The sequence below is a fragment of the Podarcis liolepis genome (assembly GCF_965112155.1).
Source record: "Podarcis liolepis genome assembly, chromosome: 14".
NCBI lineage: Eukaryota > Metazoa > Chordata > Lepidosauria > Squamata > Lacertidae > Podarcis > Podarcis liolepis.
The window spans coordinates 26,641,262-26,657,730 of record NC_139569.1 but is presented as its reverse complement, the minus strand read 5'-3'; the positions used below and the strand labels follow the sequence as shown (position 1 = coordinate 26,657,730).

General features: G+C 49.7%; 1 protein-coding gene across 4 annotated transcripts in view; it reads right to left on the bottom strand.

Annotated features, from left to right (window-relative positions):
* The window catches only part of ANPEP (alanyl aminopeptidase, membrane), a 30,435-nt gene extending 14,020 nt beyond the window's left edge, over nucleotides 1-16,415 (bottom strand). The window contains exons 1-5 of one of the 4 annotated variants that reach the window (XM_083475025.1): nucleotides 16,242-16,415; nucleotides 3,402-4,215; nucleotides 2,151-2,293; nucleotides 766-902; nucleotides 470-596 (exon numbers count right to left, since the gene is read on the bottom strand). In XM_083475025.1, coding sequence (XP_083331151.1) covers nucleotides 470-596; nucleotides 766-902; nucleotides 2,151-2,293; nucleotides 3,402-4,036 — 1,042 coding nt within the window. In that variant the 5' untranslated portion in view covers nucleotides 4,037-4,215; nucleotides 16,242-16,415. Of the gene's footprint in view, nucleotides 1-469; nucleotides 597-765; nucleotides 903-2,150; nucleotides 2,294-3,401; nucleotides 4,216-7,476; nucleotides 8,113-16,237 lie in introns of those variants that run through there. The other 3 variants (XM_083475024.1, XM_083475022.1, XM_083475023.1) reach the window with 3 other exon arrangements.
* Nucleotides 16,416-16,469: the final 54 nt, after the last annotated feature.

Here is a 16,469-nt window from a genome sequence, read left to right as displayed (position 1 = left end):
AGCATCCTGTCCTTCCAGAGGCCAACCAGATGTCCCAGTGTGATGCCCAGAAGCAGGACCTGAGCGCAACAGCAGCAGCAACACTCCCCACTAGTGATTCCCAGCAACTGCCATTCAGAAGCATTTAATGTCTCTGACAGTGGAGATCAGGCTTCAGAATAAGCAGGAATGAATCATAAGAGCAGAGGCGGATTTAGGGCAGCGTGAATGGTGTGGAGGTACTGGGCATGCAGCCAAAGAGAGGGTCTTCTCAAAGCCCAGGAATCGCTTGCCCAGTTTCGGGAAGGAGGTGTGAGGGCTCTGGCAGGGTCCTAGAGCCCTCCTTCCTAAAGCTGGGCAAGCACTCACCAGGCTTTGAGAAGGAGTAAGGAGGGCTCTAGGACCCTGCCAGAGCCTTGCATGCCCTTCCCAAAGCCCGCTCCTTGTCCGCTTCCCTCATGTCAGCCCTCCCTCCTGCTTCTGCACCAACCTAGTTTGCGCAGCGGGTAAGGTGTGGCATAATGCTTCTCAAAGAAATCCAGGATGGGTCCAGTGACATTGATGCCGTAGTCTCCCTGGCCCTCTGCAATGGCTTTGGGGCGGCCCCAAATTCGCATCTGAAATGGAATAGGGATGTCTCAGCAAGGATCGTCAGTGGAGGAGCAAGCCTGCGTGGGAGCAGGGCCTGGGGTCCCTGCCTGGAATAGGTGCCCAGAAATCCCTCTGAGCAAGGAGAGCTCCCAAGGCCCACAAGAAGGAGGCAGTCTGCCCCACTGCCACGCCTACCAAGGTGTTATTCTGTTCTCTCTGCACATAGTCAAACTGGCTGACGATGAAAGCAAGCAAGTAGGTTGACATCTTGAGTGTGGGATGAAATACTGTCCGGCTCCAAGGCTGTCCGTCCAGCTGTATCTGTGTGGTGCCTAGAGTGTGGGGAGGAGAAGAGACCATAAACCTGCTCTGCTGATCTTGCCTAAAGTCAAGGCCCAACCATGACCCCTGTTTGTCTCCAAAACCCCTTAACTTTTTGTCTGCATTTGCAGTTTCTGGAGTCCAAGGGTCCCAATCCCAGTGCAGATGGTAGACTACATTGTTGGACTGAATGTGGCCATCCACCTTGTGAGTGTCATCAGTTAACACCAGGCAAACAGGCATTGTTACCCCAGAGAGAAGGAGGAGGCAAGAGGGTCCTGCCCTCAAATGACAGCACCCAGCTCAATGCTGTGCGTTGCTCTCACAGTTCCTTAGCTCTGTGGCTGAGTCCATTCTGAAGCAGGATCCTCTCCCTCCAGCATGTTTTCCCAGTTGCCCTCACTTGCTTCCCTTTCTCTCATTTGGTGTCCTCCACTCACTAGGTGTCCTCAGCACATTTTGGACAGCTCCCAACAGTGCCAGCCCTGATGGCTGAGGTGGAATTACTGTTAAGCCCACTAATAATGAGGCCAGTGTGAACTGACCACAAGCCTGTGAAGAACCAGTTAAAGAGGAACCTGACAGCTGACTGTTAAAGGGGGGAAACCAATTCCATATAACATACAAAGACAGGCACAGTAAAAAAGGGGAAGGGGTTGAGTCAGTTGTGGTTGGATGAGAGAGGGTGGAGTGCTGGTGTGGTAGAAGGTGATTGGGTAGATTGGGATGAACAGGTAAGATGACATATCTGTCTATATAGCGTGCATCCTAATGGACTCTTTGGACTCTGGCTGGGAATTTGGTGTGAGCCTCTGTACTTGAGCTCCCAAGGGAAATCGCCTCCCTCCTTCCCACTCAGGCTTCTTCCCTTCAGGAAGGCTGATTCAGCAGCTCTTGGACCCCAAACTTCTGGTGATTCGAAGACTTCTCCCCCTCCCATTCCACTGGACACAGAGTTCCCCCCCCCCAAGCATGTCCTGACTCCAGACTTTGCATAATGGGAACACCATCCAGTATCTGTGGGAAGCAAGAGGCACCCAGTGTGGGCACAGAAACCTCCCCCTCAGTCTCCTCCCACTTCCAGTCTGGCTCTCCCCTCCTGCCCTTCTACCCATGCAGGGAAAGAGCAGCAATCTCTTGGGAGAGGAGGGAGGGGGTCATGAAAACAGATGGAAACTGAGGAGGAGGGAGTGGCAGGTGTGCTTTACCACCACCACCAAAAGGAGTCCCTTTGCCCCACCCTCCCTTCACCCCCTTACTCTGCACAGGCATGTTGGAGAGAGCCACATGATCAGATGGGTGGATCAACACGATGGTGAAGGTGGCCTTCATGGCCGGCTCATCAAAGCAAGGAAAGGCTTTCCGGGCATCAGCCGCCTGCATCTGCGTTGTGGCCACCACCCTGGGAGGAGGACAGAGGCTGGTCAATGCATGTTCCCCCAGGTCCACCCGTCCACCCGCTATGCCATGTCTTCTTGATTTATTGAGACAAGGGGGCTTGTGTCTTCCAGGGTCTGCCCTGCTTCTTAGCTGCCCAGATATTTTCAAGGCAAGTTGCAATGCAAACGCCCACCATGGGAGGAGGTAGGTGTGGGTGGAGCTCCCCAGGTTGGGTGCAGGTGGGGAGTACCTGGAGCTCTTGAGCAGGGGCGTGGGGGGCATAGCCCCTTTTCTGAGTCAAGTGGCAACAGTCTCCATCCCAACCTCAGAAGTTCCAGGCCTGATTTGGCCATTACCCTGTGCTAGAACGGGGGTCGGGGTGCAGGGTGGGCATTTCATGGGGTGTGGGCAGTCCCAGAGCTCAACTCTGGAGACTCTCAAGCAATGCCACCTAGTCACTCACCACAGTGGCATCAGGTCCCTGCTAACGGTGCTATGTCGCATCCGTCCCACTTTGCTCTCCTGTAAACTGGTCTCCTCTCAACATAAGGCAAGCAGGAAGGGGTGGCAAGAGGGCTATGGGGGATCAGCCGCCCTGGGTGGGGCACCTCCACATCAAACTAAACAACAGGTTGTGGTTTGGGGTTCTACAGAGGCCCTAGGGAGGACACATCAAGGACTTGCAAAAGGGAAAAAGGAGCTGTGGGCAGGTAGGAGAAGCTTTGGAGTGTACAAACAGCTGGGGAGTCCCTTGCCTTCATCCGCAGCACCACCTTTTGCTGCAGTGTCCCATTCTGGGTGGATTTTCCTCCAGGTCCTTGCTAGGGATCTCTGTGGCTGCCCCAGAGCTGCAGGGTTGGTGACCTGGTGCCAGGTGGGAGGAGAAGCCCAGCCTGTCCTGAGGGCAGGTGGGTGCCAGGCAGCAGAGAGGGATGGCTCTAGGCCTCCCCCCTGCTTCAGATGCTGCTAACACAATCCAGTGTCTATAGCCTCCCCAACTCGCACCCTGCCAGGCTTGTCCAGAGATCTTTCCAGACGTGGAGACTGGCTGCAGGAACTGTATTTTTCATAGAACCATAGAGCTGTAGGGTTGCCCCACCACACAAACACACACACACAGTTCCACCTACTTGGGAACCCCATCCTCCATGTATTCACTGCGATAGAAGCCAGCCAGGTCATCCGCCAGCTCCCCACGGAAGATGCTCAGCAGCTCATAGGACGCATTCTGCTGGAGGCTTCCGCTAAGCTGCACCACCAGGTATTCAGTGTTCTCCTGCAGCCAGGTCCGAGAGATGGCTGGTGCTGTGGACCCGTTTACTCCACGCAGAGAGACGAGGTTCCCCGCTTGCTCAGTGTAGCTGAGCTTCTTGCTGTGGATGAGGATGAGGTCAGTGGGCTCCACGCACACAAATTGCACTGTGCTGTTGCCCGTGAAGACATAGAGTCCTTGAGCATCCTGGGTCAGGAAGGGTTGCAGGGTGACATCATAGTGCACGGGCTCGAGGGTCTTGGGTAGCCGCATTTGATTCCAAGGGTCGTTTGGGTTGGTTGTAGTGCCAGGAACACTGGGGGTGGCAGCACTGGTGGTGGTAGTGGCGGTAGAGATGGAGCTAGATGGGGTTGGGTCAGACACATCATTGCTTGACTTCTGCTTCTCCTCTGCATAGACAACCGCCAGAGCGATGATGGTGGCCACAGCGGCAACCGCAAGAACGATCCCAACTATGCCCAGCGTCCTGCTGATGAAGAAGCCTTTGGCCATGGTTGAGGATGGCAGGAGAGTGAATCTGTGAGAAAGAGAAGGCAAGGACCTGCAGGCCTCTTATATGTGAGCTCTGGGGTTTTACTGATCCTGGTTCATTAGTTAATCATCAAACAGTTGAGAGATGGGCAAAGGTCACTGAGGCTTCCCAATCTTGCAGACAACTTCTTCCCTTGGCCCTGTGGGAGAGTTAATGGGGAACTGAGAGCCAGCAGCTTCAAAGTGCATGCAATCTTTACCTGCCTCTCTCTCACTCCTGGAGGGTGGGGCAGGGTGGGTGGGTGTGAATCCTTCCTTTCGTCTGCCCTAGAATCACAGAATTGTGGAGTTAGGAGGAACCCCAAGGTCATGCAGGAATCACCTGAATCACCCAACATTCAACTTGGATGACCTCTGATTTTAATGCTATTGCCAGATCAGGTGTAATTTCATATATACCTCTATCATTCTTCTCCTTCCTTTTTCTCTAAACTTTCTCTACAAAGCCCCAGCCACAGTAATCTTCCCTCATAGGGATCTTGCTCCACCCCCTCAATCATTTTGATTGCCCTTTTCTGAACTGTTTCCAACTCTACAACAGCATTTTTAAGGCGAGGTGACCAGAAATGGGCAGTATATTCCAAGTGTGCTCGTCCCATAGATTTGAATAAAAACATTGTTATATTGGCAGTCTTGTTTTTCATAGCATCATAGTTAATTCCCTCCAATGCTGGAATCACAGCTAAAGACTCCCCAACCCTCTGTTTAAAAACCACCAATGAAGGTTTGACTACCACTTTTCGAGGTTGTCCTTTCCATTATCAAACAGCTCTTACTGTCAGAAAGTTATTCCTAATGTTGGAAAGTGAGCAAGGTCCCAGGTAAAGAAGATTGCTAACTTAGGGTGCTAGAATATGCAGAACTTGCAGGTTTAACACACAGAATAAGAGAAGAAGAACATATATTGAAAGAAGAGTAGAAAATATTTATTGAATATATGGAAAATAATTGAACATCGCTGAAAACGCTGGCAATATTAAGATAAACTCAACAGTGTGATTAATGTTTGAACAATGTAAAATGGAGAACTGATTTAAACAGTTATAGCAAAATATGCAGGAATGGAAGATTTGCACAATGAACCATGGAAGGAGAAGAAGGGAAGTCACAGGATATTTAAAAGTATGTAAAATGTTTATTCTGAAATGTAAAAATTGAAAATTTAATAAAAACTATTTTTTAAAGAAAATAATGTTATTCCTAATGTTTAGTCAAAATCTCATTTCTTGTAATTTGTAATTTCTTGTAATTTGAATCTATATTGATGCTGGTCTTACCCGCTGCAGCGACAGAAAACAAGCTCACTCCATCTTCCATGGGATAGCCCTTCAGATATCTGAATATATTTGATATTTCAATCCCTTTCTTAATGATCACTAGCATGGAATTTGCCTTTTTCTCAGCTGCCACACAATAGGTTGACATGTTTATCACATGATCTGCCACAAGCCCAATATCTCTTTCTTGGTCAGTCACTGCTGGTTCAGACCCCATAAGCGAATATATTAAGTTAGGATGTTTCCTCCAGTGTTCATCTTTCACTTACACCGAATCACATTTGTCATTTTAATGTCCTTTCACCTAGTTTTGCAAAGATTCTTTCGGAGTTCTTTCTGAAAGCCTAAGTACACTATGTCTACAGAATCACCCCTCTCCGGTGCCTGCCCTCAACAACTCTGACAACATTATTACAGGACCTAACTATGTCATCTGCAACATGAGGGGTTAATTCGCCTCTTCTGGAGTGATCTGCATATCATCATCTGCCACCTGTGCCTTCCTAGAGTCTGCATGGGACAAACAGGCCAGTCTCCACTCAGAAGAATAAATGGACAGAACTCTGGTGTCAGCAATGGCAATAACTAAAAATTAGCAGGGGAACATTTTCTCCTTCCAGGACACTCTGTAACTGGCTGTAGAGCAGCTACCCTTAAACAAAGGAGTTTCAAAGGAACTGCCTGCAATACGAAACCACTGAATTGCAGTTCATTAAAGGTGCAGTGCTATCACTTGCTGTGACAAAGGTAGTTCTTTTTTTAGATGAATGGCATGTGCTGATTGGCTTATGAGTGCCAAGATGCCTGTGTTATCAAGAACTTTTTGAGTGAATAGCCTCTATTAATACTTATACCGGTAATCTTCTGTACGTTTTTTGTTTGTCTAACACTTCCTTCTGACCTCACTGCTCACAATCCCCTTCCCAACCTCATATATATGTGCCTGCAACTCACGGTCATCCTTCTTTCATGTATCTGACAAAACGAGCTCTTTAGTCTTTAAGGTGCCACAAAACCCTGGAGCAGGCAGAAGCTAACCATCTCCTGCACAGGACAGTATCAAAATTAGCCGGCTGTATATTATTATTAATATTATTATTATTATTATTATTATTATTATTATTATTATTATTCCTCCACCTTTTCCTTGACTCAAAGCAGTATACAGCTAAAGTAGAAACAGCTAAAAACATAGAACTTAACAATCATTTTTTTAAAAAAAGAATTAATGGAATAAACACGCACAGAGAGATATCATTGCAATAAAAACATTATAGCAGCAGGGCTTTCCTTAGAAACAGCCAGTTCCCAAAAGCCTGTTGGAAGAAGAAAGTCTTCACCTGTCAGCAGAAGGACAGACAGGAGCAAACCAGTCTAATTTCCCTAGGAAGGGGCAGCCACCAAGAAGGCCTTCTCCTGCGTCCCTACCAAGCATTCCTATGAGGGTGGTGGGACCAAGAGAAGGCCCTCCCCTGAAGAGCCCAGTCAGGTTTGGATGAGGGAATACGGTCATTCAGACAGCCTGGACCTAAACCATATATGGCTTTATAGGATTGAGAATGTGTTATGAGTTGAAAAACAGTCAGTTCCTTATGTATAAGAAAAAACTATAAATGGTGGGCACAGCAGGGAGGGGGGCAAAGGACAGTCCAAAATTTGTTTAAAATTTCAAGTTCCTTATTTCTCCCCAGAACCTGGGAGAAAGATGTTTCAAGCCACCTTTTCCAGTCAGTTCCCCGCCAGATGTTTTGGACTACGAATCTCATTGGTCCCAGGTGTCGGTGTCTGTGCTAGCTGGAACTGATGGAAGTCCAAAACACGCCGAGGGCACCAGGTTGAGGAAGGCTGTGTTCAGGCATGTTGCAGGAAAAAGCAACGTTTTGAAAAGCGAGTGCCGTGGCCCCCCAAAGGGCGCTGATTTAAGAGCTCTGGGGCGCATAAACACTAGCTCCTTCTCCAGGCTGCTCCTGCAGCTCCGAATAGTAATAATAATTTATTATTTTGTCCCCCGCCTATCTGGGTTGCCCAGAGGCACAGGGACCTGGGCGCCCACGTCAGCCTTGCGGAAACCCCATCATCGTCATCATCCGCTGGATGATCCCACACACCCCTCCTCTTGCCTACTCACCTTGACTCCCCCATCCCCAGGCTGGGCTCCATTCACAGCCGAGTTCCTAGTTGGGGCAGCTGGGGCGTTCTCCTGGCCCACGGCGCCTGGCCTGCTCTCGGCTGCTCTCTCCAAAATCAGTCACAAGGAGAGGGCTCTTTCCAAAGCTCCGAAGGAAGTAGCCAGCCCTGCGCTGATCCCTCACCGTCTTAACCCCTGGGCTGCTGGGCGGGACAGAGGAAACCAAGCTCAAGAGAGCACTGCCTTGGAAAGAGAGGGAAAGGAGCGAGGAGGCTGCCTCTGTCCTGGCCAGTCGCTCTCTCTCATCCCACACTTGTCCCAGGCTCCTGCTGCGCCTTCAACTCTGCCCCACAACGCTGGACGCAGAAACACACACCCGGGGCCCACCTCCTCTCCAGCTGCCAGACTGTCACATCTGGAAAGGATTTCAGCGGGGAGCGGAGTGGAGGCTCCTGAGTGCTGGAAGCAGGAAGGGGAAGCCTGGAAGTGGAGGTCCCTTTTCTGGGGAGGGGACGTTGGGAATCCCCGGGGTCATTTTGCAGGGCCCCTGACTGCAGGATCCCGGGGCTCCGAGCTAGAGCAGCTTTCGCTGACACACCCAGGGAGAGCTAGAGAAAAGGAGCCAGCGGAGGGACTCGCCTCTGGCTCCTCTCCCTGTTCAGGGCCCAGTTTCGGGCAGGCTGCACCAGCCTTGCCTCCAAAGTGCCAGCTTTGATCTACACGTTCCTTCTGCCAGGGACTCAGGGGCAAGTTGCTTTCTCCCAGCTTGAAATCCTAGTCTGCGAAACAGAGATGCTAGCAGCCCACCTCGCAGGGCTGTTGTTACAATAAACAACAGGTAATGCTCTACTTATTTAAAAGGCTGGATTAATGGGGAGGAGGAGTGCCGTCACCACTAGAGCCCACTCAAATGCACTAGGACCACTGAGGGTTGGAACTGACTCTTCCCCCAAAAAAGGGCTATGGGGAAAATGGACAGATCTTTCCCTGGGGAAGTCAAAAGAGCTCCTTCCTAAGGCCTGATTCCAACACACACACACACACACACACACACACACACACACACACGTACCTGGTCTAAGCAAGATTGTACGGCAGGCAAGAAGGCAGGTGGGTTGGTGCTCCCTGCCCAGGACACAGCAGCTCCTTCCTAGCTGGTGTCCATGGCTGGAAGCGTTATTCTTATCCCTTGGCAGGAAAGTGGGGGAGCAGAAGGTGACCACAGGGAAATTCCTTCGAAGCCCTGTCATGCCACGAGCTGTGAGGAGGACGTGCCCCTGGAGGGGGCCTGGCTGGCTAGCGGAACAAGTACAGGCTGTGAGCCTGATGCTGGTGACTAGTCCCCAGTTCCTCATTTCCATGAAAGCTTGAAACACAGCTCAGTCTGTAAAGAAGTCATTTTCTTCTTGCTTTATTTTGTTTAACTTGCAATTTACCGGCACGGCCAGAAGCAATAATGCTTCTGAATACCAGTTTCTGGAAACCACAGGAGAAGGAAGATCTGGGGCAAAGCTTACTCTGGGCTGTAGCCAGCTAAGTCCTGCGCAGAGTATACCTGTTGGAATCAATAGGACCAAGTTGTGTACATTAATTTCAATTAGCCTACTAGCACTGGCTGCAGCCCTTTAGTTCCTAAGTTTCTGACCAGGCTGAGTTTCAGACTTCCATGCACATCAGGAGCTGGGAAATAGCCACCAACTTAAGCATCTCCCAGAAGCCCAGCCCTTGGAACTGGAGCCAGGATGGAAAGGGCCATTGACTGGCTGGATTCTCACAGACCAGGCTGGGGAGCAGGAGAGAGCAGTCCCGTCCCCCCCCCCCTTTATGCCAAATGTGCTCACACCAAGAAAAGTTACAGAGCATAGGCAGAAAAGGCTTTAGAGCATGACAGCCACCTTCTTCCACTGAAGAACAAACAGAATCCAACACTTTGTTGTCACCTAACTTTTCAAAAGCTTAAAGCTTTTGAAAGCTTAAATGGCTTTTTGGGGAGAGGAGAAGACTAGACAGATTTGTGGAATAGAAGGAGTGCTCTCTCGGGTCCTAAATGGAGCCCCTATTTTCAGAGGCAGTCTACTTCTGAGTAGCAGGTGTGCAGGAGAAGCACCAGGGAAAGCCTTTGTGTTTATGACCTGCTTGAAAAAGTCCCGAAAAGCTCTTGCCTGGCCATGCCACAGCTGGAAGCAAAACTGCTGGTGAACTATGGAGAGGGGGGGTCCTGCACCCATCTGGCTAGGTGACTCTTGGGGTCTCCTTTACTACTTGTGTATTTAATGAGTATGTAGGGAAGATAGCAGAGCATAACCAAAAGTCAAAGCTGGCACCACTTTTCTTGTGGGGGGTGGCGGTGGGAATAGATTTATTCAGAAACTAGTTATTTCCGACCCAACCCTCAAGCGGTTGGTTGTGGGAGGCCAGTGAATGGTTGGTGAGTCACTCCAGAACTGTGACTTAGCAAAAACTCTGATGCAGCTGGATATAGGAAATGATAACAGGTTGCCTCCATGTTCTCTTACCTGCCTACTTCTATGCAAACGGATATCTTTAGCAACTATCTACAATTTTCAGGTGCATTATGTCAGTGGTCCTAAGCACCACCTTTTAAGGTAAATAAATATTATCCTCCCCAGAATGCTGATGGGGAGGCTGATGTGCTTAAAACCTGGTGAGTTCATGACAGGGGTGAGATTTCACTAATTGTTTGCTTTATCAAGGGGCATGATGCCATTGAGAGATTCACAACCAAAAGGTTTCTGCACCCAAGGAGCCTACATTCCAGAAAGATGCAGACTCCAAACCTTCAATAATATGCGCCAGCCCTGGCTAGCTATGGGTCCAGTTCTGTTCCCTATGTGGGTGCTGAGTTAACTCCCTGTTTAGCTCCCTGTAATTAATCCTACAACAGTGTCAGTGTTTTAAGCACCAACACAAATTGTGGTTAGTGTCAAACTTGGCAAGGCATGAGAGATCTATGATGGGAGCCCTTGGCATTTCCTTTGAAGAAAAATATTTGTGGTGGTGACAATGCTTGGATAAGAGCCACACTTTCAGAATTAAAAAAATGCTCACGCCACACTGATTTTTTTAATTGATAAGAAATACATTGGAAACCAAAAAGAAACGACTCCTATGTTATAAACCAAGCACTGCTAGAACACAAGTGCTTTAAAATACGATAATGGGACATCCAGAAAGTATAAAACAATGCAGCTACACAAGTACATTCATCATTCCCAAAATATAATTATAAACATGCCTCTCACATATGTACCTTAAGTATGTGTACAAACTCAATGTGTATTTGCCAGGTAATCTCATTTATATCAGGTCTACTTTGAGACAAACTCTCCTCATGAACACAATACTCTACTACACTGAAATGTTTCAAGGTTTCTTTGGTTTCATCCTGCCACACTTGCCACCCTCTCCTGTCACACCAGTGTGGCACACCACCCCCTTTGAGAGCCACTGCCCTAACCCCTATGCTGTGCTCAGGATGAAGATGCATGAGTTACTAAGACACCTTATGGGTCAGTTCTTGTGAGATGCTCCAAGGAAAGTTCTCTCTGCAGCAGAGAGATGGAGGGTTGGGTTAGAGAAAGGGTGTGGGGAGAGGGGAACGACAGCCCAATCCATTCGACCCCTCCTGGGCTTCCCTCCCCCCTTTGAGATCCAATCATAGCTCTCCTGCTATGTCAGTCACCTAGTTTAACCCTTTCTGTCTCTGTGAAGTTTTAGAATAGAATTGCTTTAATGTAATGATGGTTTTACTGTTTTACTCTCATTGTAAACTTCTCTGAATTGTTTTCTTTTTTTTTTAACAATCAAGCAGTGTGTGAATTTTGTGAAATAAATAAATAAAAATAAAATTTCCACCATGAGCGCGGACTGCCTAGCAGCAAAGCCACACCAGGGCTAAAGCATTTTCAGGAGGAACAGAGATTGAGGGAGGGTCCCACGCAGAAGGAGGCGGATGCGGGGATGCAGCAAGAGGAGCCGGGTGCTGTGCCCAGCGCTGCCTTTGCAGAGCCAGGGAGCCCGCTTGCTCGGGGTCAATGGGAGAGAAATCCCAGCCTGAAAAGGCAAAAAAAAAAAAAGCTCCCGGCCTTTAGCAGGCGAGGAGTTAACCCAGGCTGGGAGGCGGGTGGTCCTGCTGCAGGTCCGGCCTTCTGGAGAGGCGGCTCGGAGGGCTGGGCCAGGCTTGCTGCCAAGCCCATGGGAAAATCTGTCCCGTGGAGAGGATTTCTTCTTCTTCTGACTCCTTGCTCTCGGACTAAGTCACACAAAAGGAGCGGCCTAGATCCTGGGCTAGACCCCCTCTTTCAGAGCAGGGGTGCAGAAGCTGGGGCGGGTCACTTCGGGCGCTGTTGCTGCTGCACGGTTGGGTCTGAGGCCAGGATCGGGACCAGGAGACCCATTCTGAACCAGCAGGAACCGGGTTGAGGGACACAGGTTGCTTGATCCCAGCCGGGGGGCGGGGGGCATAAGAGCATAAGAGGCAGGAGCGGCTGCTGCCTCAAGCTCTGTGGCAGAGCAGCCCCCCACCCCCGATCAATCCACCCAGGGATAGGCGCCCCTGCAGGCGCTCCAGGCACCCTTAGGATAGAGGCAGAAGCAGCTTCGGCCAGGGGTGAATAAAGGTGTCATAAAAAAGGACAAAGGTCCCACCCGAAAACAGGTAATCAGCCCAGCCCTGTTGGCTGGGAAAACACCAGCCAGACTTGGCACAGGTTTGCTTCCTGCAGCTCTCCATAAGCATTGGAGAGAGTGAAAGAGATGGGGTGCCCCCACCCCGTGTGCCAGTTCCAGTTGGCAGCCTCCCAAGCCCTCCTGTACTCCCAGCAAGGAGGGCTGGGCTTGAGGGGCAGGTGCTGGGAGTGGGCCTGATACCTAGGCTAGGCTTGGAAGTTGCACATCCTTTCTGGCAGTGCTGTCTCCAAGGTGGCGTAGTGTCACAGCCTTTCCTAGCCTGATGCCCTTCTGGTTATTTTAGACAGGCAGTGGCCAGGGACGATGGGAGTCTCATGACTGGAATGTAGTAAGTGAGGGGTATAATCTATAGGCCAAACAGGAAGGGAGGGGGGTAGCATTATGTGGAAAGGTGGATCAGGGGTATGCTTTCAGTAAGGCTTTTGACAAAGTCTCCCATGATGTCCTTGCAGAGAAGCTGGCAATGTGTTATTGTTAGGTGGATTTGTAGCTGGTTGACTGACTGAACCCAAAGAGGGCTCACCAGCAGTTCTTTGTCATCCTACAAAATGACAACTGGGGTGCTACAGGATTCTGTCCTGGGCCCAGAGTTGTTAAACATCTTTATGAATGACTTGGATGAAGTAATTGAGGAGATGCTCCTCAAATTTGCAGATGACACCAAACTGGGAGGAGTAGTTAATCTCTCAGATGATAGAAACAGTACTGCTCTATTCTGCCATGGGTCAGAAGGCATTCGAGGGCACCAGGTTGGGGAAGGCTGACTGAGGACAAATCCAGACAGTGGCCAGATTCCCCATGCAGCACCTTTATTTGCTTGCTTGTTTAGATTTCTGTCCTAGTTCAACTTTAAAAAGTGACGCACATTGGGGCAAAACATCCTAATTTTACATAGATGTTTTGGGGGTGACTGACCAGAGGATCTTGGGGTCATGGTGAAAGCTCAAAATGTCAACTTAGTGTGTGGCAGCTGTGGAGGGGAAAGCAGCAAAATACATAGGGGTCATTAAGACAGGGGCTGAAAATAAAACTGCTGGCGTCATAATGATGTTATACAAATTTATGCTACAAACACACTTGGAATACAGTTCTTGTTACTGCACTAAAAAAGAGATATTGTAGAGCTAGGAAAGGTTCAGAAAAGAGCAGCTAAAATGATGGTGGATGTTGGACTTGGCCCCATGCTCATGGCCCTCCTCTTCCCGAAACCCCCAGCCCAGGCCACTCTAGGGCTCTCCTGCAAGGAGTGAGTGCTGCCTTCGCTTTCCTTGTTCAAGCAAAGCAGCTCCTTTTCCTGGCAGCCCTGACTCAACATTCATCTGGGGCAAGCAGGAGGAAGGGATAAACCCTCTTGAACCTCTTTTTCAGGACCGCCCCACTTTGCCAGGTCTGCTTCCCTATCTGTGCTTAGCCCTTGCAGGGACACAGGATGCCTCCATTCTTCACACAAGGACCACAGCTCAGTGCCCACCCAGGTGCCTCTTCCAGGATTTCCCCCCTCTGCCTCTGGCTCCATAGGGATCCAAGCCAGTCTGTCGGCTGACCGCTCTAGTGTTTCTCCCCCTTCCCTTCCCCCAGAGCTCCTTTTATAGAAGGATATGAGGCACTTGGGAACATAGAACCTAAGAATAGCCCTGCTGGGTCAAGCTGTGGCCCATCTAGTCCAACATCCTGTCCTCTCAGTGGCCAACCAGATGTCCCGATGGGAAACCTGAAAGCAGGACATGCATGCATTTCCTTGCAGCTGCATATAACTCCAGCTGTTTGCTGTCAGGGATTTGCTCCCTGTAGAATGAGGCTCTGACTCTGCATCCAAGTAGGTGGGAAACATAGTGGGATATTCAACTGAGTTTTAGTCAGAGCAGACCCACTTCAGTGAACAATACTAGGTTAGGTCCATTGATTTCAGCTCTAGCAGGTCTACCTGGAGAAAAACATAGTTGAATACCACCCATAAGGGTGTAGCAGGGTGGTCCTTAGCAGCCCTTCCCTACAGGGATACAGCAAGTCCCCTATAGAATCATAGAGCTGGAAGGGACCCTGAGGATCATGTGCTCCAGCCAGTGGCGTAGCGTGGGGGGTGCAGGGGGGGCCGGCCGCACCGGGCGCAACATCTGGGGGTTAGGGTTAGGGGGCGCAAATCCACGGGTTAGGGGCGCAAATTACTTGCCTTGCCCCGGGTGCTGACAACCCACGCTACGCCACTGGCTCCAGCCCCCTGCAATACAGCTGCCCCATACGGGGATTGAACCAGCAACCTTGGCATTATCAGCACCACGCTCTAACCTGCTGAGCTATCCATGAGGAAAGGCGCTGAGTGGTGTGGGGGAAAGTGAGCAGGGAATTCTGAAAGCTGGGATCATGAAGCTGATTCAGGACGGACAAAAAGGAAGGACTTCTTCACACAACATAGGGATGCTATGGAATTTCCTGTCGGAAAATGTAGTGATGGTCACCAACCAGGAAGGCTTTAAAATGAGATCAGAGGAATTCATGGAGGACAAAGCAATGCAGTGGCTACTAATCACGGTGGCTAGAAGCAGGAAGCCTCTGCATACCAGTTGCTGGGAATTGCGTGTGAGGAGAGCTGCTCCTGTTGCACTCAGGTCCTGCTTGTGGGCTTCTTCTATTTGAGGCATCTGGTTGGCCATTGAGAAAACAGGATGCCGGATTAGACTGGCCCCCTTTGACTTGACCCAGAAGTCAGCTCTTCTTATGCTCTTATGCATCATAAAAACAAAATAATAATAGGTTCCTTAATGGTCTTAGAAGAGCCTGCTGAATCAGGCTAATAGCCCTGCATCTAGCGCTGCATCCTGTTCTCACAGATGCCTGTGGGAAACCAACAAGCAGGAACTGAGCAGAAGTGCACAAGCACATCCTGCAGCAACTGGGATTCAGAGAAGCATTGCTCCCTCCAACAGTGGAGGCAGAGCATAGCCATCATGGCTAGTAGCCACAGATAGCTCTCTCCTCCGTGAATTGGTCTAATGGTCTTCTAAAGCCATCCAAGTTGGTGGCCATCTCTGCCTCCTGTCGGAGGAAGTTCCACAGTCAGCAGCCTTTGCCCCACACTTAACACTTGCCAAGCCTGCAAGATAAGATGTTCATCAGGAGAGTATATATGTTCGTGATGCAGTTGATTATTGCTGCTGAATTGTTTTATGGGCTTCCTCAGGGTCACTGGCAAATCGGGAACCCATGAGGACAGACGGCTCAGGGGAAACAGCAGCTGAACTATGCCGAGATGGTTGCTCATAGCTGCTTGCAGCACCGATGACCCTGCACCCTGCAATGTGCCAAGAGAACAGTTGGCTATCCTGTTTTAGAAAAAGCAGCTCTTCCCCACTCTGGGACGTGTCCAGGGGGGTTGACTGCCTGTAAAAGGGCTTATCCTCTGCTTTGAACATTGCTCAATTGTCACCCTGGCTGATTCAGATCAGGAAGTGCTCAAAGTTTTTTTCCAGTCATCCATCAATGCCCTGTTATCACAGCCTAACGAAATAAAATAATACAACGGGGAAACAATAGTTGGCAGCAAAAGGAGGGCACTTATGCCACCCCGACCTCAGTAAACAGCCAAAGGCGTCACAAGTCTGAGTGGCCCAAGCAACTGCTGAGAATGGCCATAGCTACTGAGTTTGCATGCAGGAGGTCCCTGGTTCACTCCCCTTTAGCATCTCCATGTAGTAGGGAAAGGAAAGGACAATACTCAGCTGGATGAGCCATTGGTCTGGCTTGGTATAAGACAGCTTCCTCTGTTCCTCTGCTGACCATCAATTCCCACACATCACACCTAAGCAACTCAGAAGCTTCTGCATCCTGCAAGCTGCTCCAATGCATTCATGTTTACATTTTAAAATGTGCTCTAAGTTGCTCATAGGGCTTTGGGTAACAGGCAACTAATGAGTCAAACAAATTAATAAATAATCCCAAATACTAACTGGCCAAAATAGGAAGCACAACAGCTTCACATTTTCCAGTCCTGACAACCCTTCACATCCCATTTATCCACTCTGATTTACTTGAAGAATGAGCAAAATGAACCAACCTGCAGCTTCCTGAGGCAGAAGGGAGAGGTCTGTGCCAGATGACCAAGAAAAGGATCCTAACGTTCGTTAGGTGGAAGAAGTCATGGCTTGTAAAGTGAAACCGACTTCCAAAGAGTATCAAATTGGGTAACCTCCTGTGGGTGGAACGTCCCGCTATCGGACTTGCTAAGCTGGTTCTAGGAGTGCCACTGTGGTTTTGAGGAAAGGGAAGCTGATGGGTCTACGAT